The sequence below is a fragment of the Gobio gobio genome, assembly GCF_949357685.1.
Source record: "Gobio gobio genome assembly, chromosome: 24".
Lineage (NCBI taxonomy): Eukaryota > Metazoa > Chordata > Actinopteri > Cypriniformes > Gobionidae > Gobio > Gobio gobio.
The window spans coordinates 38597682-38622254 of NC_137120.1; the positions used below are offsets into that span (position 1 = coordinate 38597682).

At 33.2% G+C, this 24573-nt stretch overlaps 1 protein-coding gene across 1 annotated transcript in view; it reads left to right on the top strand.

Annotated features, from left to right (window-relative positions):
* Positions 1–24573, top strand: part of ahr1b (aryl hydrocarbon receptor 1b) — a 90375-nt gene that overhangs the window by 4241 nt on the left and 61561 nt on the right. The window contains exon 2 of the mRNA XM_079807487.1: positions 14517–14704. Within this exon, the coding sequence (XP_079663613.1) occupies positions 14517–14704 (188 nt within the window). The remainder of the gene's footprint in view (positions 1–14516; positions 14705–24573) is intronic.

Below are 24573 nucleotides of genomic sequence, written 5' to 3' on the forward strand. Positions count from 1 at the left end.
GTTAAATCAAGCAGAAATATTTCTCTAATGTATAAATTGCAGATTATCTTTGAATAATGATTATGTTAAACACAATGACTCAGTCCCCTGTTAGATAGTAAATCACGACACCAGTGTGTTAGCGTTGTCATTTCTTGCCATCTCAAACACACTGTAGAGATTTAGAGTTTTTATAGCAATAACTGAGTTTTAAGAGTTAAATCAAGCAGAAATATTTCTCTAATGTATTAATTGCAGATCCTCTTTGAATAATGATTATGTTAAACACAATGACTCGGTCCCCTGTTAGATAGTAAATCACGACACCAGTGTGTTTGCGTTGTCATTTCTTGCCATCTCAAACACACTGTAGATATTTAGAGTTTTTATAGCAATAACTGAGTTTTAAGAGTTAAATCAAGCAGAAATATTTCTCTAATGTATAAATTGCAGATCCTCTTTGAATAATGATTATGTTAAACACAATGACTCGGTCCCCTGTTAGATAGTAAATCACGACACCAGTGTGTTTACTTTGTCATTTCTTCATCTCAAACACACTGTAGAGATTTAGAGTTTTTATAGCAATAACTGAGTTTTAAGAGTTAAATCAAGCAGAAATATTTCTCTAATGTATTAATTGCAGATCCTCTTTGAATAATGATTATGTTAAACACAATGACTCGGTCCCCTGTTAGATAGTAAATCACGACACCAGTGTGTTTGCTTTGTCATTTCTTCATCTCAAACACACTGTGGAGATTTAGAGTTTTTATAGCAATAACTGAGTTTTAAGAGTTAAATCAAGCAGAAATATTTCTCTAATGTATAAATTGCAGATCCTCTTTGAATAATGATTATGTTAAACACAATGACTCGGTCCCCTGTTAGATAGTAAATCACGACACCAGTGTGTTTGCTTTGTCATTTCTTCATCTCAAACACACTGTAGATATTCACTGTATATATTGAGATAACTCAATTTTATGGTGACTTGCATTAAAATGTTTATCCGTCTCAATTAAATTATGTGAACTGAATGACTTTTAACATTGACACTTTAGTTATTTAACCAAATGATGATTTTCAAGTCAGCAATCAACACACAACTGAGTTTTGACCTCCAAAATCTTATTATAGTGTATTTTTATGGTAAGTATTGGTGTTTTATGTTTTAAATCAAGCAGAAATCACTCTTTAAGGAAACAATTGCAGGTCACACTTTATACAGTGAACATTGGATGGTAAAACACAACGCCTGTTTGATTGCTTTGCCATTTCTTGCCATCACAAACACACTGGAGAGATTTTGAAGGTCAGAACTAAATTTTTTGGTGACTTGCATGAAAATGTTCATCCGTCTCACTTAAATTATGTGAACTGAATGTCTTTTAACATTGACACTTTAGTCGAAGATTTTCAACTCAACAATCAACACACAACTGAGTTTTGACCTCCAAAATCATTATACAGTGTATATTAAATTTAAATAAAAAATATAAAATTTCTTTACAAAACAAGTTTGACTCAAGTTTGACTCTCTACTGCTTATTCATTATTGTTTATGTTACATGGTCCATGTTTACATTACAGTATAAAATTGTTCCTAAGTTTTCCCCTTTTATATAGATGGTAATGACTAAATATCCTCGCACACCGAAATTTTCACACGTAAAAAAAAAGATCAAGCACGTTTACACACAGCCTCTGAAACTTTCCTTCATCAAAAAAAAAAAATCTGATCAGGTTCAGTTTTCTGCATTTTTCGCATCCATAGCAAGCATTTAAAGAGGGGTTTCAAATTTCTGTGTTATTCATTTTTGTGTTAAAATTTTGAACATAAGTTGAACAGTTTAAAAAAGAAAGTGTGAACCTTCAAATTAGCAATTATAGTTCATAAAGTTTTGCTGGCGTTTGTATCTAATTGAGAAAAGAATGAATGTAAATTGAAAGATGTCGTCATTGAACGCATTTTGTGCCAAAGCAAATAAATGATCCACAGTTTAGCCACATAGGCTGATGTGATCCCTGAGTGAAGAGTTTTGAAAAAGTGATGAGTATTCAGAAATGTGTCCTAGCAGATGTTTAAAAAACCCTGTAATATCACTATTAGTAAGGGATCACATTATAATATCAGTCTATAAATGTGAGATATTTAAAGTGAACCTAAAGTATACTTGCAATAGTGTGATTTTAGCACAATTAAATATACTTAATGGATGTTTCGCAAAAGCGTTGTTTAGTGATATTGCGTCCTTGTGTTTCTGCTGTACGTCATCAGCAACTGTCGAAGTTCAATTACAATACTCAAAATCACATGTACAGAGGATGCACAAAAGTAGATCACATAGCAAGACTGGTCTCCACGAAAACACAAGTCCCTTCTTTGCATTCCCAGAATTGCGAAACAGCCATCATTAAGAAATGTGCATTGTGCAATAAAGGAGTACTCCAAGAATAATTATAATATTTATACCAGTACGTCTCACGCAGGACACGAGGGTTTACAATATTTGATGCTTTAATACTATCCAAAAAAAATTGTTACGGCCATTTCACACTGAACGCGACAAAGCTAGGTGAATCATTGATGAATGAAGGTTTAACACCGAACGCCACTCAAACCATCATCGAGGACTTGCTATAATTATATAATAGGCAGACATGCATTATTTCTAGTGATTTATGATTGTAATATAATTGACCGATCCAGAGCGAATGCGATCTCTGACTCATAACACTCACACACGTGGAAGAAAACAGACAGTTCTCTTCTGATAGCATATAATTCAGTGGAAAAAGAAGTAAACTTGAGAATTACATATGGCATATCTTGCTTTATTATGCTGAGATTGATCGAGCCTGGTATAAATAAATCCATACAGATCTATTGTTTTACAAAAATAATCTATTGTTTACAAAAGGAGAAAACGTGTGTACTTTAATGTAAACTTGGACCATGTGACATAAACTGAAGTTAACAGCAAAAAAATATACTATAATGCTGACTGTTGTTAGTGTTTTTTGTTGTAGGAGTTAAAAGTGTATATGTTGGGTGAATCCTCATTGTGTTCTGGAAGAATGAGTTGATTTAAGACATCAATGAAGTGTTTTGGTAGTTTTAGCACATTTTGAACGTGAAATTAACTGCTTTGCTTTGAAAGGTGTCCTAGCGATTGTAGCTGAGAGATAGACGTCAAACAGACTCAAACAAAGACCCAGAATTCTGTGGTGTTACAGCACTGTGGCTGCTGTAAATGGCTGCTGTAAGGTTTCTTTATGAAATAACAGGCACAATGGCAAAGATATTTCTGCAAAAACTCCAAAGTAATGTTCGGTTGCAGTGAGAAAGTCACAAGAGACAACTGAAAAAACTCATGCGTGTATTTAGCCTAGTGTAGATCAGCTTGCTTACACATCCCCCAAACTCCATTTACATATGAATACAGGAAAGGCCAAAGCCATTGTCTCACAGGTGAGGAACAAGCCTTACAGAGCTGTGAGACCCATGTCACAGACACAAACTTCTCAAACAAACTAGAGAAAACGCTGGGATTTACCTGGGAAAATTAAATCAATGTACACTTTTTCCAATCCCTACGACACATTTTTCAAAACTTGGGTCACTTTTTTAAAACTCTTCACACACTTTTTCACACAAATTCACACAACTGAATTTCAGCTTGGCACAGCAGTTATTTTAGTGTTCAAAATGCACTAAAACCAGAGGTGTAGTGGTAAAAAAAGAGGTGGGTAAACTATCAATTCTGGGTGACCGCATCGTGGTCACGGTAAGGTGGGCCACTGCCTACCAGTGTATAGCGTATCCTGATGATAGCTATTGTTCTCAGAGAGAACAAAAATATTTAAGAGAGATAGAGAGGGGAGGCTTATATCCAGGGGTTCCAATGCAATGCACTTGTACATAATGATTAGATTTGGGATTATTTTCATAGTCGATTAATCTGTTGAATATTTTCTCAAGTAATCGATTAGTTGTTTGGTCTATAATATGTCCGAAAAATGTGGATCAGTGTTTCCCAAAAGCCCAGGATGACGTCCTCGAATGTCTCATTTTGTCCACAACTCAGTTTACTGTCACATATGAGAGAACACACTAGAACATATTCACATTAAACAAGCTGGAATCAAAGAATTTTACTTTTGTCTTAAAAAATTACTCAAGCCGACAAATCGATTATCAAAATAGTTGTCGATTACAGTTTTTGCCAATTGCTAATGAGGCAGAATTTGGTGAAGAAGAGCGAGAGCTTTGTGTTGATGATGACAGGGTGCAGACAGCGATCGCTTGCGATTGCATTCATAATGTAAACTTTTGATGAATTTATGAGAAATCTACAGACGCAAACAGGAAGTAAAACTCCCATTGATTTTTCTCCATAAGGATTTAGATTATCAGCCATAATGTCTAAAACATCTGGGGTAGACTGACCACGAGTTGTGAAACGAAAGTTTCTGCTTCTGTAGCTGCTTTCAGAACTGATCAAACACATTCAAGTCAGAACGATGATCAACTCATTTCTGCAGGAATTATACTGAAATATAAAATCTTAAAATCCAAAGGGACCCACTTTATATTAGGTGGCCTTAACTACTATGTACTAACATTTTAATTATCCATTTGATACAATGCACTTATTGTGTACATACATGTCTTTACATTGTACTTACATTTTTAAATATACCGGCATGTAATTACATCTGTAATTAATTTCTGTAGTTACATTTGTAATTACACTGTTGACACTTCCCTTACATCTAACCCTACCTTTAAACTTACTAATACAACCACACATGTCCCTAACCCTACCCGTATCCCACCTCAATATCAGCAAAAGTGTTTTGCAACACAATATGAACACAATAAGTACATTGTACCTATTTAAGTACATAGTAGTTAAGGCCCCCTAATATAAAGTGGGGCCATCTAAAGTCATAATTTATCATTGATTTGGCATAAAATACATTCAATGGCGACATCTTTCGATTTATAAGAATTATTTTCTCACTTCAACACAAACACCACCAAAACATTATGAACTGTATAGGCCAATTTGAAAATTTTTTGATTCTCTTTTCAAAACTCCCTAACTTATGTTCAAAACTTAACTAAAATTAATAAATAAAAAAAAACAATTTGCTACATTTCGGCAGTATTACCATATTGAAATTTTGGGTGATTCCTTTGAATCCTCAGAATCCTTTTTGGTAGTTTTAGTGCATTTTGAACACTAAAATAACTGCTGTGCCAAGCTGAAATTCAGTTGTGTGAATTTGTGTGAAAAAGTGTGTGAAGAGTTTTAAAAAAGTGACCCAAGTATTGAAAAATGTGTCGTAGGGATTGGAAAAAGTGTACATTGATTTAATTTTCCCAGGTAAATCCCAGCGTTTTCTCTAGTTTGTTTGAGAAGTTTGTGTCTGTGACATGGGTCTCACAGCTCTGTAAGGCTTGTTCCTCACCTGTGAGACAATGGCTTTGGCCTTTCCTGTATTCATATGTAAATGGTGTTTGGGGGATGTGTAAGCAAGCTGATCTACACTAGGCTAAATACACGCATGAGTTTTTTCAGTTGTCTCTTGTGACTTTCTCACTGCAACCGAACATTACTTTGGAGTTTTTGCAGAAATATCTTTGCCATTGTGCCTGTTATTTCATAAAGAAACCTTACAGCAGCCATTTACAGCAGCCACAGTGCTGTAACACCACAGAATTCTGGGTCTTTGTTTGAGTCTGTTTGACGTCTATCTCTCAGCTACAATCGCTAGGACACCTTTCAAAGCAAAGCAGTTAATTTCACGTTCAAAATGTGCTAAAACTACCAAAACACTTCATTGATGTCTTAAATCAACTCATTCTTCCAGAACACAATGAGGATTCACCCAACATATACACTTTTAACTCCTACAACAAAAAACACTAACAACAGTCAGCATTATAGTATATTTTTTTGCTGTTAACTTCAGTTTATGTCACATGGTCCAAGTTTACATTAAAGTACACACGTTTTCTCCTTTTGTAAACAATAGATTATTTTTGTAAAACAATAGATCTGTATGGATTTATTTATACCAGGCTCGATCAATCTCAGCATAATAAAGCAAGATATGCCATATGTAATTCTCAAGTTTACTTCTTTTTCCACTGAATTATATGCTATCAGAAGAGAACTGTCTGTTTTCTTCCACGTGTGTGAGTGTTATGAGTCAGAGATCGCATTCGCTCTGGATCGGTCAATTATATTACAATCATAAATCACTAGAAATAATGCATGTCTGCCTATTATATAATTATAGCAAGTCCTCGATGATGGTTTGAGTGGCGTTCGGTGTTAAACCTTCATTCATCAATGATTCACCTAGCTTTGTCGCGTTCAGTGTGAAATGGCCGTAACAATTTTTTTTGGATAGTATTAAAGCATCAAATATTGTAAACCCTCGTGTCCTGCGTGAGACGTACTGGTATAAATATTATAATTATTCTTGGAGTACTCCTTTATTGCACAATGCACATTTCTTAATGATGGCTGTTTCGCAATTCTGGGAATGCAAAGAAGGGACTTGTGTTTTCGTGGAGACCAGTCTTGCTATGTGATCTACTTTTGTGCATCCTCTGTACATGTGATTTTGAGTATTGTAATTGAACTTCGACAGTTGCTGATGACGTACAGCAGAAACACAAGGACGCAATATCACTAAACAACGCTTTTGCGAAACATCCATTAAGTATATTTAATTGTGCTAAAATCACACTATTGCAAGTATACTTTAGGTTCACTTTAAATATCTCACATTTATAGACTGATATTATAATGTGATCCCTTACTAATAGTGATATTACAGGGTTTTTTAAACATCTGCTAGGACACATTTCTGAATACTCATCACTTTTTCAAAACTCTTCACTCAGGGATCACATCAGCCTATGTGGCTAAACTGTGGATCATTTATTTGCTTTGGCACAAAATGCGTTCAATGACGACATCTTTCAATTTACATTCATTCTTTTCTCAATTAGATACAAACGCCAGCAAAACTTTATGAACTATAATTGCTAATTTGAAGGTTCACACTTTCTTTTTTAAACTGTTCAACTTATGTTCAAAATTTTAACACAAAAATGAATAACACAGAAATTTGAAACCCCTCTTTAAATGCTTGCTATGGATGCGAAAAATGCAGAAAACTGAACCTGATCAGATTTTTTTTTTTTGATGAAGGAAAGTTTCAGAGGCTGTGTGTAAACGTGCTTGATCTTTTTTTTTACGTGTGAAAATTTCGGTGTGCGAGGATATTTAGTCATTACCATCTATATAAAAGGGGAAAACTTAGGAACAATTTTATACTGTAATGTAAACATGGACCATGTAACATAAACAATAATGAATAAGCAGTAGAGAGTCAAACTTGAGTCAAACTTGTTTTGTAAAGAAATTTTATATTTTTTATTTAAATTTAATATACACTGTATAATGATTTTGGAGGTCAAAACTCAGTTGTGTGTTGATTGTTGAGTTGAAAATCTTCGACTAAAGTGTCAATGTTAAAAGACATTCAGTTCACATAATTTAAGTGAGACGGATGAACATTTTCATGCAAGTCACCAAAAAATTTAGTTCTGACCTTCAAAATCTCTCCAGTGTGTTTGTGATGGCAAGAAATGGCAAAGCAATCAAACAGGCGTTGTGTTTTACCATCCAATGTTCACTGTATAAAGTGTGACCTGCAATTGTTTCCTTAAAGAGTGATTTCTGCTTGATTTAAAACATAAAACACCAATACTTACCATAAAAATACACTATAATAAGATTTTGGAGGTCAAAACTCAGTTGTGTGTTGATTGCTGACTTGAAAATCATCATTTGGTTAAATAACTAAAGTGTCAATGTTAAAAGTCATTCAGTTCACATAATTTAATTGAGACGGATAAACATTTTAATGCAAGTCACCATAAAATTGAGTTATCTCAATATATACAGTGAATATCTACAGTGTGTTTGAGATGAAGAAATGACAAAGCAAACACACTGGTGTCGTGATTTACTATCTAACAGGGGACCGAGTCATTGTGTTTAACATAATCATTATTCAAAGAGGATCTGCAATTTATACATTAGAGAAATATTTCTGCTTGATTTAACTCTTAAAACTCAGTTATTGCTATAAAAACTCTAAATCTCCACAGTGTGTTTGAGATGAAGAAATGACAAAGCAAACACACTGGTGTCGTGATTTACTATCTAACAGGGGACCGAGTCATTGTGTTTAACATAATCATTGATCTGATGATCTGCAATTAATACATTAGAGAATTATTTCTGCTTGATTTAACTCTTAAAACTCAGTTATTGCTATAAAAACTCTAAATCTCTACAGTGTGTTTGAGATGGCAAGAAATGACAACGCAAACACACTGGTGTCATGATTTACTATCTAACAGGGGACCGAGTCATTGTGTTTAACATAATCATTATTCAAAGAGGATCTGCAATTAATACATTCGAGAACTATTTCTGCTTGATTTAACTCCAGAGGTGTCAAGTAACGTAGTACAAATACTTCGTTACCTTACTTAAGTAGGAATTTTGAGTATCTATACTTTACTGGAGCAATTATTTTTCAGCCTACTTTATACTTCTACTCCTTACATTTTCAAGCAATTATCTGTACTTTCTACTCCTTAGATTTTTATAATAGTCTCGTTACTCCTATTCCATTTCGGCATTTTTCTATTCCGGCTTGTCTTAAAAAAAAAACTATCCAGATAAATCGTGCCATCCGGACAGAGTGAATTTGATTGTGGTTGGATGAGAAGGATAAACACAAACCATTCCGACACCCTATTGGGTTGTACGCGATCAATCACGCCTGCACAAATCACACACCATGCTGCCAGATAGGGCGGGTTCTCGCCGACGAGCCCGCACTTTCAGCCAATCAGCGATCAGCAGGCAGACGTGCTCATTCATGACTTTAGCCGGGTTTTTAGCGCAATGACTCGTAGCTGTATATTCCAGTGATCGCTATGCCAGAGGCATAAATATACAGTAAGTTGTATCTACAGTAAAGAGTGGGAGAGTGACTCAACTCTCAAACGTGAATTACACCTGTGACTCGAAGACTCTTTATAAATATAACCATGACTCCAGTCCATCATCATATATACACACACTTAGGACATCTGCAACTCAACCCCGACAGCTGCTGAAAGAGGTTTAAATCAACCATTAATCCGTTCTGACTGTGCGTGTGCCATGTACTTCACGAAAGACATACTGTAGTTTTGTGAACGCAAAGTGCAACACAATGGTAAACGCATTGTTATTTTTTGTTGGCGGATTATTGTATAGTATCAATGAATTACGCATTTTGAAAGTGGTGTGAGCATTAACGTGTGAAATGCCTGTTTATTACATTGCTTTTTACAATCTCTATTTTGGGCACTTTTTGCACATAAATTGTGTTTTTTCTGAGGGAATGCCGTTTTGACAGTTTCTACTTGGACATATAGTCATATTTGATCCGTTTTACTGGGAAATAGATTTTTTTATCATCAATGTTATGTTTTAAGGAGATAAAATGGTAACTTATCAACATTGATTGGTATGGCAATAAAATAATAATATCACATTATTTTGGCAGTTAAAGTTTTGGGATTTTTCTTGGAGTGACTAGTTGCTTATAAGTATTGTAAAGGTGCAAAAAGTCAAAATTCAGAGGCATGTTATCAATAACCATTTTTTGCATATAAATGTACATTTGGTGAGTTTTTGGGCTGGAAATTGTCGACCCAATCTGGCCACACTGATCACACATTCAAATAATGGTTATTGATAACATGTCTCTGAATTTAGATTTTTTGCTCAGTACACATATGGTTCTTTAATGTATTTGCATTGTCCTAAAATGCGTTCATTTTCAATGGGAATATATGCAGCTGAAACAGGTAGCCTATACATCTAAAACATTTCAACATTAACTTTTTAATATAACATTATAGTCATTATGGCCTTTAGAAACATTTTTTTTTTTGAGGAGGTGGGGTATACACTGTGGCGCGGCCTAATATTTTGTCCTTAAAGGGATACTTCACCCAAAAATGAAAATTCTGTCGTCATTTACTCACACTCAAGTTGTTCCAAACCTGTATGAGTTTCATTGTTCTGAAGATATTTTGAAAAATGTTTGTAACCAAGCAGATAGAGCAACCATTGACTGCCATAGCATTTTGCCCCTACTATGGCAGTCAATGGTTTCTCTGTCTGCTTGGTTACAAACATTCTTCAAAATATCTTCAGAACACAGAAACTCATACCTGTTGGAAGTACTTGAGGGTGAGTAAATTATGACAGAATTTTCATTTTTGGGTGAACTACCCCTTTAATGGCATTTTTTTCCCCTTACATTACTTTTACTTTTATACTTTAAGTAGTTTTGAAACCAGTACTTTTACACTTTTACTTGAGTAAAAAGCTTGAGTTGATACTTCAACTTCTACAAAAGTATTTGTAAACCCTATGAATGCGAATACTTTTGGCACCTCTGTTTAACTCTTAAAACTCAGTTATTGCTATAAAAACTCTAAATCTCTACAGTGTGTTTATGATGGCAAGAAATGACAAATTAAACACACTGGTGTCGTGATTTACTATCTAACAGGGGACCGAGTCATTGTGTTTAACATAATCATTATTCAAAGATGATCTGCAATTTATACATTAGAGAAATATTTCTGCTTGATTTAACTCTTAAAACGCAGTTATTGCTATAAAAACTCTAAATCTCTACAGTGTGTTTGAGATGGCAAGAAATGACAAAGCAAACACACTGGTGTCGTGATTTACTATCTAACAGGGGACCGAGTCATTGTGTTTAACATAATCATTATTCAAAGAGGATCTGCAATTAATACATTAGAGAAATATTTCTGCTTGATTTAACTCTTAAAACTCAGTTATTGCTATAAAAACTCTAAATATCTACAGTGTGTTTATGATGGCAAGAAATGACAACGCAAACACACTGGTGTCGTGATTTACTATCTAACAGGGGACCGAGTCATTGTGTTTAACATAATCATTATTCAAAGAGGATCTGCAATTAATACATTAGAGAAATATTTCTGCTTGATTTAACTCTTAAAACTCAGTTATTGCTATAAAAACTCTAAATATCTACAGTGTGTTTATGATGGCAAGAAATGACAAAGCAAACACACTGGTGTCGTGATTTACTATCTAACAGGGGACCGAGCCATTGTGTTTAACATAATCATTATTCAAAGAGGATCTGCAATTAATACATTAGAGAAATATTTCTGCTTGATTTAACTCTTAAAACTCAGTTATTGCTATAAAAACTCTAAATATCTACAGTGTGTTTATGATGGCAAGAAATGACAAAGCAAACACACTGGTGTCGTGATTTACTATCTAACAGGGGACCGAGTCATTGTGTTTAACATAATCATTATTCAAAGATGATCTGCAATTTATACATTAGAGAAATATTTCTGCTTGATTTAACTCTTAAAACGCAGTTATTGCTATAAAAACTCTAAATATCTACAGTGTGTTTGAGATGGCAAGAAATGACAAAGCAAACACACTGGTGTCGTGATTTACTATCTAACAGGGGACCGAGTCATTGTGTTTAACATAATCATTATTCAAAGAGGATCTGCAATTAATACATTAGAGAAATATTTCTGCTTGATTTAACTCTTAAAACTCAGTTATTGCTATAAAAACTCTAAATATCTACAGTGTGTTTATGATGGCAAGAAATGACAATGCAAACACACTGGTGTCGTGATTTACTATCTAACAGGGGACCGAGTCATTGTGTTTAACATAATCATTATTCAAAGATGATCTGCAATTAATACATTAGAGAAATATTTCTGCTTGATTTAACTCTTAAAACTCAGTTATTGCTATAAAAACTCTAAATATCTACAGTGTGTTTATGATGGCAAGAAATGACAAAGCAAACACACTGGTGTCGTGATTTACTATCTAACAGGGGACCGAGTCATTGTGTTTAACATAATCATTATTCAAAGAGGATCTGCAATTAATACATTAGAGAAATATTTCTGCTTGATTTAACTCTTAAAACTCAGTTTTTGCTATAAAAACTCTAAATATCTACAGTGTGTTTATGATGGCAAGAAATGACAAAGCAAACACACTGGTGTCGTGATTTACTATCTAACAGGGGACCGAGTCATTGTGTTTAACATAATCATTATTCAAAGATGATCTGCAATTAATACATTAGAGAACTATTTCTGCTTGATTTAACTCTTAAAACTCAGTTATTGCTATAAAAACTCTAAATATCTACAGTGTGTTTATGATGGCAAGAAATGACAACGCAAACACACTGGTGTCGTGATTTACTATCTAACAGGGGACCGAGTCATTGTGTTTAACATAATCATTATTCAAAGATGATCTGCAATTAATACATTAGAGAAATATTTCTGCTTGATTTAACTCTTAAAACTCAGTTATTGCTATAAAAACTCTAAATATCTACAGTGTGTTTGAGATGGCAAGAAATGACAAAGCAAACACACTGGTGTCGTGATTTACTATCTAACAGGGGACCGAGTCATTGTGTTTAACATAATCATTATTCAAAGAGGATCTGCAATTAATACATTAGAGAAATATTTCTGCTTGATTTAACTCTTAAATCTCAGTTATTGCTATAAAAACTCTAAATATCTACAGTGTGTTTGAGATGAAGAAATGACAAAGCAAACACACTGGTGTCGTGATTTACTATCTAACAGGGGACCGAGTCATTGTGTTTAACATAATCATTATTCAAAGAGGATCTGCAATTAATACATTAGAGAAATATTTCTGCTTGATTTAACTCTTAAAACTCAGTTATTGCTATAAAAACTCTAAATATCTACAGTGTGTTTGAGATGGCAAGAAATGACAAAGCAAACACACTGGTGTCGTGATTTACTATCTAACAGGGGACCGAGTCATTGTGTTTAACATTTTCACTATTTATATATAAAGTGATGACCTGTGATTATTACCTTAAAGAACAATTTCTGCTTGTCCAGTCCTATATTTATTTATTTTTTTATTGGTGCAAGAAATCAAATCTCACTCTAAAAATCTCAAAAACAAAGGACATTTTTGGGGATTTTAGAGAGCAGAAACTATGTTTTAATAAAAAATAAATCACACATTGAAATACCTTTACTGTAAAAAAAATTCAGGTCTCCAATTGAAAATGTTCTAGTGACCGGTCACATCTAAATTTTTCAGTTGGCCAAATTTAATTTCTGTAAATTGATGCACTTTAATTCAATTAAAATTCAAGAAATTCAATTTGGCCAACTAAAAAATGTAGATGAGATCGCTCACTAGAAAATTTTCAATTGGAGACCTGATTTTTTTTACAGTGTTGGTGTTCTTGAAAATAAGCTTAAATGAGAGATGTGGACGGATCATATACTGTAAGTATGAAGACACAACAGAGAATGAATTTCTTAAAGATAATTCTTAATTTTAAGAATTTTTTAATTTCTTAAATTATTTTCTGTAATGTCCACAACATGGCTTTTTCTCCGTTGTGTGCTCATTGTGTTCCCTGATGCCTGTGTGAACATTATATAATTATATATATATATTAAATAATGAAGACAGACTTGACTGCCAGCTCTCTTCCCTTTCACACACACAGCTCCATTGCAGGCTATGGAGGTCCCCTGTTGGATAGGTAGACATCGGTCAGGTCCCCTCTTGGCATGTTTAAAAAAAAAAAAATAAATGCTTATTTGAAGTTATATTATGAAAAAAGACCTTAAAACAAAATTTTGTATCTAAGTTTTGTTTCTTCAAAATTACTAGAAACACAGGTCCCCTCTTGGTCAGTGTGGAGTGATGGTCCCCTGTTGGTAATATAGACGTGTATGTGTGTGTGTGTGTGTGTGTGTGTGTGTGTGTGTGTGTGTGTGTGTGTGTGTGTGTGTGTGTCCACAAAGATGGCAATATCTGAAATATTTGTCCTTTTGGGAATGTTTTTTGTCCCCATGAAGAAAACAGCTCATGAATCATACAGAATTATGTTTTTTTGAATATGTAAAACTGAAAGTGTTCTGTGATTGGTAGGGTGAGGGGGTAGAATATACAGTTTGTACAATATAAATGTAATTATGTGTATGGAAAGTCCCTATAAAACATGTAAACCTGTGTGTGTGTGTGTGTGTGTGTGTGGGGGGCTTTTACATTAGGGTGGTGACCCAAATGTGTTTATTTTTAGACACAAATTTCCTTAAAATCAAACTGAGAACAGCACAGACCCAACAATATGCAAAATGATTAACCGTGACAGGCAGAGTTAGGAAAGTTGACAATGAGGACGTTTAGTAAAAGCAGCTTCTGCCAATCCCTGGACACTCTGAACGTGGCTTCAGTGTTTTCATGCTGTCCGAGATTATGTCCTAACCGGATTTTAAGGGTTGGTTCTTGCGCTCTCGTACTCAGGGTGAAGCCGCCGCCAAATGAAGGGGGGAAGTCTAACCCGTCCAAACGGCATCGAGATCGGCTGAACTCAGAGCTGGACCGGCTGGCCAGTCTCCTTCCGTTTCCCCAGGAGGTCACCAGCAGCCTGGACAAACTCTCCATCCTGCGCCTCAGTGTCAGTTTCCTCAGGGCTAAGAACTTCTTCACTGGTGAGTTCATGTGGAGCTGGCCTTCAGTCAATATAGACCTGGTGTACACCTAACTATAGTGTTCCGTGAGGATAACTCTACCACTAACGTTTGATGTGAATGTATGTTGTGTTGTTCAGTATATTGGGATGGAGTCAAATGATGGAATTTGTAGAAAAATACTTAATTAAATGCAAAACCGAAAAACCGCAATTCACAGGCGCGTATTGAACCGTGAAGGCCGTACCGAACAGTTCAATATTATATTGAGAATTGTGGCATCCCTAATATATAGATAGATAGATAGATAGATAGATAGATAGACAGACAGACAGACAGACAGACAGACAGACAGACAGACAGACAGACAGACAGACAGACAGACAGACAGACAGACAGACAGATAGATAGATAGATAGATAGATAGATAGATAGATAGATAGATAGATAGATAGATAGATAGATAGATAGATAGATAGATAGATAGATAGATAGATAGATAGACAGACAGACAGACAGACAGACAGACGACAGACAGACGATAGATACATAGACAGACAGATCACAGACAGACAGACAGACAGACAGACAGACAGACAGACAGACGACAGATAGACAGCAGACAGACAGATAGAAAGACAGACAGACAGACGACAGATAGACAGACAGACGACAGACAGACAGATAGATACATAGACAGACAGATCACTGACAGATAGATAGATAGATAGATAGATAGATAGATAGATAGATAGATAGATAGATAGATAGATAGATAGATAGATAGACAGACAGACAGACAGACAGACAGACAGACAGACAGACAGACAGACAGACAGACAGACAGACAGACAGACAGACAGATAGATAGATAGATAGATAGATAGATAGATAGATAGACAGACAGACAGACAGACAGACAACAGACAGATGACAGACAGACGACAGATAGACAGCAGACAGACAGACGACAGACAGACAGACAGACAGACAGACAGACAGACAGACAGACGACAGACAGACAGATAGATAGATAGACAGCAGATAGACAGACAGACCATAGACAGACAGATAGACAGCAGACAGATAGACAGACAGACAGACAGACAGACAGATAGATAGATAGATAGATAGATAGATAGATAGATAGATAGATAGATAGATAGATAGATAGATAGATAGATAGATAGATAGATAGATAGATAGATAGATAGACAGATAGATAGATAGATAGATAGATAGATAGATAGATAGATAGATAGATAGATAGATAGATAGATAGATAGACAACAGACAGATGACAGACAGACAGCAGACAGACAGATGACAGACAGACAGATAGACAAACAGCAGACAACAGACAGACAGACAGCAGACGACAGACATACGACAGACAGGCAGACAGATGACAGACAGACAAATAGACTGACAGACAGATAGCAGACGACAGACAGACAGATAGATAGATAGATAGATAGATAGATAGATAGATAGATAGATAGATAGATAGATAGATAGATAGATAGATAGATAGATAGATAGATAGATAGATAGATAGATAGATAGATAGATAGATAGATAGATAGATAGATAGATAGATAGATAGATAGACAGACAGACAGACAGATAGACAGCAGACAGACAGACAGATAGACAGACAGCAGAAACACAGACAGACAGACAGACAACAGACAGCAGAAACACAGACAGACAGCAGACAGACAGATAGATAGACAGAGAGACAGACAGATAGACAGACAGACGACAGACAGACAGACAGCAGACAGACAGATAGACAGACAGAGAGACAGATAGACAGACAGACGACAGACAGACAGAGAGCAGACAGACAGATAGACAGACAGAGAGCAGACAGACAGATAGATAGACAAAGAGACAGATAGACAGACAGACAGCAGAAACACAGACAGCAGAAGACAGACAGACAGCAGACAGATAGACAGACAGACAGACAGACAGACAGACAGACAGACAGACAGACAGACAGACAGACAGATTAGATAAATTATTAAACAGAAAAAAATCCTTACAGATAAATGAACAGATAGAAAATCAAATAGATATAGCGACGAATAAACAACAAATATATACAATAATAAATGAACAGATAGATAGACAGGTGTAAAGATGAACGAACAAACAGATAAACAAACAAATGAATATATAGACTCATGAATAGATAGACAGATGCATGAACAGGTCAACAAACAAGCAGATATTTAGGTAGATAGATAAACGAACATATTTTTTTGTTGTTGTTGTTGTTGTCTTTTCCCCCTAAATATGTATTTCTGTTCTCATATTTACATTCCTTTATGCTGATTGGATTTGTTTTGTTGTTTTGCTTGTTAGTGTCAGATTTGTGCTGCTCCGTCTCAGCAGTTGAATTTGTTTGGTTTTGGGGTTTGAGTGCAGCGTCAGCACTTTAACATTGGTTTTCTGTATTCACACACAAAGCTTTCGGCCGAAGCCGCTCTGTCTTCCAGCTTATGAAGGGAACATCATAACAGCACGACCACACGGTTACGGATAACTCGATCTTTCCATTCAGACAACAAACGACAAACTCGGGCAAATTTGCGTCTGAAACTGCAGTTACTGGAAAAATATGTCATTGTCCCTGTGACTCTGGGATGGAGCGGCACTGCGGGAACGGCCTCCTCTGAGGCATGAATAATTCAACATAACGAGCTTAAAGAATTTATAAAATGGAGGGGTGTGTTTATTTAAGGAAGTGGGGTTTAAAATGGCTGTTCAGGTGAACGACTGATGATGATGTGCATGTCGCTGCGCTTATGAATCCTCTTGTGCTGTTGCTTTATTAAGAGGACTGATTGTTCAATGATGTCACTGACCGTTATAGTCGTCGCGACATCAATGACAATGTCGTTATCGCAGGGATAATTATTATGAATTGTGTTTCAATTTACTTTCAAGCGTAATTATTGCTTTCCAACAGGAGTTTGATGTCTTGAAATAATGAATCATTCTGGCAATAAATAAATAATACTTCTGTGTCCAACAGTCATCATTCTAGGAATAAATATATAAATAAATAAATAAATAAATAATACTTCTGTGTCTAACAATCATCATTCTGGGAATGAATAAATAAATAAATAAATAAATGTGTCTAACAATAATCATTCTGGGAATAAATAAATAAATAAATAAATAAATAAATAAATAAATAAATAAACAAATAAAGTGTCTAACAATCATCATTCTGGGAATAAATAAATAAATAAATAAATGTATGTGTCTAACAATCATCATTCTGGGAATAAATAAATAAATAAATAAATAAATGTGTCTAACAATAATCATTCTGGGAATAAATAAATAAATAAATAAATAAATAAATAAATAAATAAATAAATAAATAAATAAATAAATAAATAAATAAATAAATAAATAAATAAATAAATAAATAAATAAATAAATAAATAAATAAATAAATAAATAAAGTGTCTAACAATCATCATTCTGGGAATAAATAAATAAATAAATAAATAAATGTATGTGTCTAACAATCATCATTTTAATAAATAAATAAATAAATGTGTCTAACAATCATCATTCTGGGAATAAATAAATAAATAAATAAATAATTAAATAAATAAATAATTAAATGTATGTGTCTAACAATCATCATTTTGGGAATAAATAAATAAATGTGTCTAACAATCATCATTCTGGGAATAAATAAATAAATAAATGTGTGTAACAATCATCATTCTGGGAATAAATAAATAAATAAATGTGTGTAACAATCATCATTCTGGGAATAAATAAATAAATAAATGTGTCTAACAATCATCATTCTGAGAATAAATAAATAAATAAATGTGTCTAACAATCATCATTTTGGGAATAAATAAATAAATAAATAAATAAATGTGTCTAACAATCATCATTTTGGGAATAAATAAATGTATGTGTGCTAACAATCATCATTCTGGGAATAAATAAATAAATAAATAAATAAATAAATAAATAAATAAATAAATAAATAAATAAATAAATAAATAAATAAATAAATAAATGTGTCTAACAATCATCATTTTGGGAATAAATAAATAAATAAATGTATGTGTCTAACAATCATCATTCTGGGAATAAATAAATAAATAAATAAATGTGTCTAACAATCATCATTTTGGGAATAAATAAATAAATAAATAAATAAATAAATAAATAAATAAATAAATAAATAAATAAATAAATAAATAAATAAATGTGTCTAATAATCATCATTTTGGGAATAAATAAATAAATGTATGTGTCTAACAATCATCATTTTGGGAATAAATAAATAAATAAATAAATAAATAAATGTATGTGTCTAACAATCATAATTTTGGGAATAAATAAATAAACAAACAAATAAATAAACTTGTGTGTCCAACAATCATCCTTCTGGGAATACATTTATATATAAATAAATAAATAAACTGTGTCAGTCATTCTGGAAATAAATAAACAAATAAATAAATAAACTTGTGTGTTCAACAATAATCATTCTGGGAATTAATAAATAAATAAACTTATGTGTCAGTCATGCTGGAAATAAATAAACAAATAAATAAATAAACTTGTGTGTTCAATCATAATTCTGGGAATAAATAAATAAATCAATAAATATAACTAAATAAATAAATAAACTTATGTGTTCAACAATCATAATTCTGGGAATAAATAATACATCTGTCCAAAAATCATAATTCTGGGAATGAATGAATGAACGAACGAAACGTTTGCGATCAACATTCATCATTCTGCTGATTTCAAAATGAGTTCAGAGCTTTTTTAATGTTAAAATATTTTCTAAAAACATTCATAGGTTGATTCCCAAGAAACAAATACAAGACTTGATTGAATTCATCAGGAACTGTGAAATAATGTCTCAATGTGACAGGAAGCTGGAAGAAAAGGAAAGTTGTTTTAGAAGCGGAGCAAGTTTTACAAAAAAATTACAAAGAGAAAAATATTTTATTTTATGTTGTTTCCTGTCATGAAAATTGTCCCGCCATTTTGAATTTTTCAAACTTGTCCTAGACGGTTTGTCCGATTTTCTCCAAAATCGGCTCAGATCATCCTCAGACTGTGATGGCAAAAAGTTATTAAACGCTTTTTGATAGACTAAACCGTTCTTGTATAACTCTTCAACGAATTTAACGCTGAAAGCGGGCGTGGCGCTGTATCACCACAATGCTTTGGCCTTTTGAGACGATACTTAGTACCTGTCATTACCAACATGTACAAAATCACTGAGAAATGAAACCTTTTGTGGAATAGTCGGGTAGATATGCTTAGCGACTGACTCTGGATCAGCACAAACGCTTTCTGAAGGCCTTCTCTAGGAGGGAGGGACTTTTGTACGACTGAATGTAGGTCAGTGTGCAGCACTTATAATGCCTCAGGAAGCTTTCTGTGTTATCAGAGAGACGGCCACTAAAACAAGACCCCAATTAGACTTCTTAGGGCACTTCTTAGTGTAGTTTCTTCTCTCTCTTTCTGTCTCTATTTATAGTCTTCAACTCCGGGTCATGGAACCAGCGGTAACATTCCCCCTCTCTCTTCTATCCTTCAGAGAAACATAACATCAGTTGTTATGCGTAAATAAAACATTATTTGTTATGAGTAAACAGAGCAAATGCCCTCTGACGTGTAAATATTACATTCAAGCTTTCTGTAAAATGCCTCTAAGAATTGGGAAATGGAGATCAGTCTATATGAAATTATAGGAATAGAAATGCTTGGGACAAATTTGCTTTGATTTTTTTTTGTTTTGTTTTGTTTTGTTTCCCACTAATGGTTTTGAAATGTATTTTGAAAATAAATAATTGGAATCCTTTTCATTTGAAATATACAAATAAATAAATAATTTGTCTGTGGCCAACAATCATTATTCTGGGAATAAAATAAATAAATTAAATTTGCTTAGAATTTTTTTTTGGGGGGGGGGGTTTGTTTTGTTTTGCTTCCCACTAATAGTTTTGAAATGCATTTTGAAAATAAATTGTTTTTGATTTTATAAATATACAAATTAATAAATAATACTTCTGCGTCTAACAATCATAATTCTGGGAATGAATAAATAAATAATAAATAATTCTGTGTCCAACAATCATAATTCTGGGAATAAATATATTAATAAATAAACATATGTGTCCGTCATTCTGGCAATAAATAAATAATAATTCTGCGTCTAACAATCATAATTCTGGGAATGAATAAATAAATAAATAAATAAATAAATCTGCGTCTAACAATCATAATTCTGGGAATGAATAAATAAATAAATAATTCTGCGTCTAACAATCATAATTCTGGGAATGAATAAATAAATAAATAAATAATTCTGTGTCCAACAATCATAATTCTGAGAATGAATAAATAAATAATACTTCTGCATGTAACAATCATAATTCTGGGAATGAATGAATAAATGAATTAATGAATTAATAAATAAATAATTATGTGTCCAACAATCATAATTCTGGGAATAAAAAATAAATAAATAAATAAATAAATCTGTGTCCAACAATCATAATTCTGAGAATAAATTAATACATAAATAAATAAATCTGTGTCCAACAATCATAATTCTGAGAATAAATAAATAAATAAATAAATAAATAAATAAATAAATAAATAAATAAATAAATAAATAAATAAATAAATAAATAAATAAATAAATAAATAAATAAATAAATAAATAAATAAATCTGTGTCCAACAATCATAATTCTGGGAATAAAAAATTAAATAAGTAAGTAAATAAATAAATAAAAAAATCTGTGTCCAACAATCATAATTCTGAGAATAAATAAAAAAATAAAAAAATCTGTGTCCAACAATCATAATTCTGAGAATAAATAAATAAATAAATAAATAAATAAATAAATAAATAAATAAATAAATAAATAAATAAATAAAATCTGTGTCCAACAATCATAATTCTGAGAATAAATAAATAAATCTGTGTCCAACAATCATAATTCTGGGAATAAAAAAATAAATAAGTAAGTAAATAAATAAATAAATAAATCTGTGTCCAACAATCATAATTCTGGGAATAAAAAAATAAATAAGTAAGTAAATAAATAAATAAATAAATCTGTGTCCAATAATCATAATTATGGGAATAAAAAAATAAATAAATAAGTAAGTAAATAAATAAATAAATAAATCTGTGTCCAACAATCATCATTCTGTGAGTGAATGAATGAATGAATGAATGAATGAAACTTCTATGATCAACGTTCATCATTCTGTGAGTGAATGAATGAATGAATGAATGAATGAAACTTCTATGATCAACGTTCATCATTCTTGTGACTTCAAAATGAGTACACTTTTTTTTTTTTAAGGATTAGACAGAATTACCCACGAAAGCTTAAATCTGATTTCCGGTTTCCACCTAGAAGACACTTCCCCCATTTTTGGTGATGATTTGTATTGCCAGGTTAACGCGGGGCAATCCTTAATCTTTGTATGCATGCCGGAGACCAACCAATCAGGATTGAGAACCAGATGGCACCAGAGGAGCTCTTTATTATGATCAACTTTAGCCACTCTCTCTGTCTATTTCTTTATCTCTCCTCATCCAATGTTCTTAACATATTTGTCTGTATTTTTAATAACCCTATTTTAATTCCTGAGGAATATTGGGGAAAGAAATGGGACATGCATTGGGTGTGATTTAGCTAGGGATGTTACATATATCTCCGGTTTTGGTTCCTTTGTGAATTAAATAATCATGCGAGGCTAGCATACTATAATATATGCACATGAATCCAGTGGGTTCACTCAGTTTTCATACTGTACAAAAGCAAAAATGGGTATGATTTTGGCATAAAAACACCCCAAAAAGTGCCTCTCTGGTCCCTCTGCATCATGGGAACTCGAATGAAAGCAAAGGAGATGAGCGAGCGAGGCATTAATTACGCCATGATGGATAGTGGCTTGGGAACTCCATCTTGGCAGGTCTCTACTGATTTATGGAAAGCTTATGCTTATGATATTTATTAAACACGCAAATAAAACACATGAAATGATTCCCTGATTTTATTGCCTGGTCGATGTCTTGCCAGCATTCATTAGTCGAGCGGCGATTAGAGTGATTCATTGTGTCATTAGACATTTCGACAGAATCAGACGCCCGTGGTTTGTTTATTTCAATGCCGCAACAACAGTGTTGTGTTGTTTTAATCTTTGGCTTACAATATATATATAAATGTGAACAATGCTGTGATTGTAAGCGTATTAAAGGGATTATCACATTTATGTCTATGGTTTTGATTGCGGACCATTTTTGGTTTAGAAAGCTCTCGTCATCCGAGATCAAGGTATTGTAGTCAACTCTGGTGCCCTTTGGAAAACATATCACAAAATATGTGCTTTATTGATTTTGTGGCATTTTTGTTTACACTGTAGCTCATTGACAATGCTTGGCAATGAACATTAGCAGGCATTTATTTAGTTTTTTGTTTAGTTTTGTTTGAACACTGGCAGGCATTTATTTTTGTTTTGTTTGAACACTGACACATTCCTTTTCTTTCGTTTTGTGTTTTGTTTGAACACTGGCAGGCATTTTTTAATTTTAGTGTTTAGTTTTGTTTGAACACTGGCAGGCATTTGTGATTTATTTTGTCTTGTTTTGTTTGAACACTTGCAGGCATTTGTGTTTTGTTTTGTGTTTTGTTTTAACGCTGGCAGGCATTTGTGATTTGTTTTGTTTGAACACTTGCAGGCATTTGTGATTTGTTTTGTCTTGTTTTGTTTGAACACTTGCAGGTATTTCTTTTTGTTTTGTTTGAACACTGACAGGCATTTGTGATTTGTTTTGTCTTGTTTTGTTTGAACACTTGCAGGTATTTCTTTTTGTTTTGTTTGAACACTGACAGGCATTTGTTTAGTTTTGTTTGAGCACTGGCAGGCATTTGTGATTTGTTTTGTCTTGTTTTGTTTGAACACTTGCAGATGTTTATTTTTGTTTTGTTTGAACACTGACTGGCATTTGTTTAGTTTAGTTTGAACACTGGCAGGCTTTTGTGATTTATTTTGTCTTATTTTGTTTGAACACTTGCAGGCATTTGTGATTTGTTTTGTCTTGTTTTGTTTGAACACTTGCAGGTATTTCTTTTTGTTTTGTTTGAACACTGACAGGCATTTGTTTAGTTTAGTTTGAACACTGGCAGGCTTTTGTGATTTATTTTGTCTTATTTTGTTTGAACACTTGCAGGCATTTGTGTTTTGTTTTGTGTTTTGTTTGAACGCTGGCAGGCATTTGTGATTTGTTTTGTCTTGTTTTGTTTGAACACTTGCAGGTATTTCTTTTTGTTTTGTTTGAACACTGGCAGGCATTTGTGATTTGTTTTGTTTGAACACTTGCAGGCATTTCTTTTGTGTTTTGTTTGAACACTGGCAGGCATTTGTGAATTGTTTTGTTTGAACACTTGCAGGTATTTCTTTTTGTTTTGTTTGAACACTGACAGGCATTTGTTATTTATTTATTTTGTCTTGTTTTGTTTGAACACTGACAGGCATTTGTTTAGTTTTGTTTGAACACTGGCAGGCATTTGTGATTTGTTTTGTCTTGTTTTGTTTGAGCACTGGCAGGCATTTGTTTAGTTTTGTTTGAACACTGGCAGGCATTTGTGATTTGTTTTGTCTTGTTTTGTTTGAGCACTGGCAGGCATTTGTGATTTGTTTTGTCTTGTTTTGTTTGAACACTTGCAGGCATTTGTGATTTGTTTTGTCTTGTTTTGTTTGAACACTTGCAGGTGTTTCTTTTTGTTTTGTTTGAACACTGACTGGCATTTGTTTAGTTTAGTTTGAGCACTGGCAGGCATTTGTGATTTG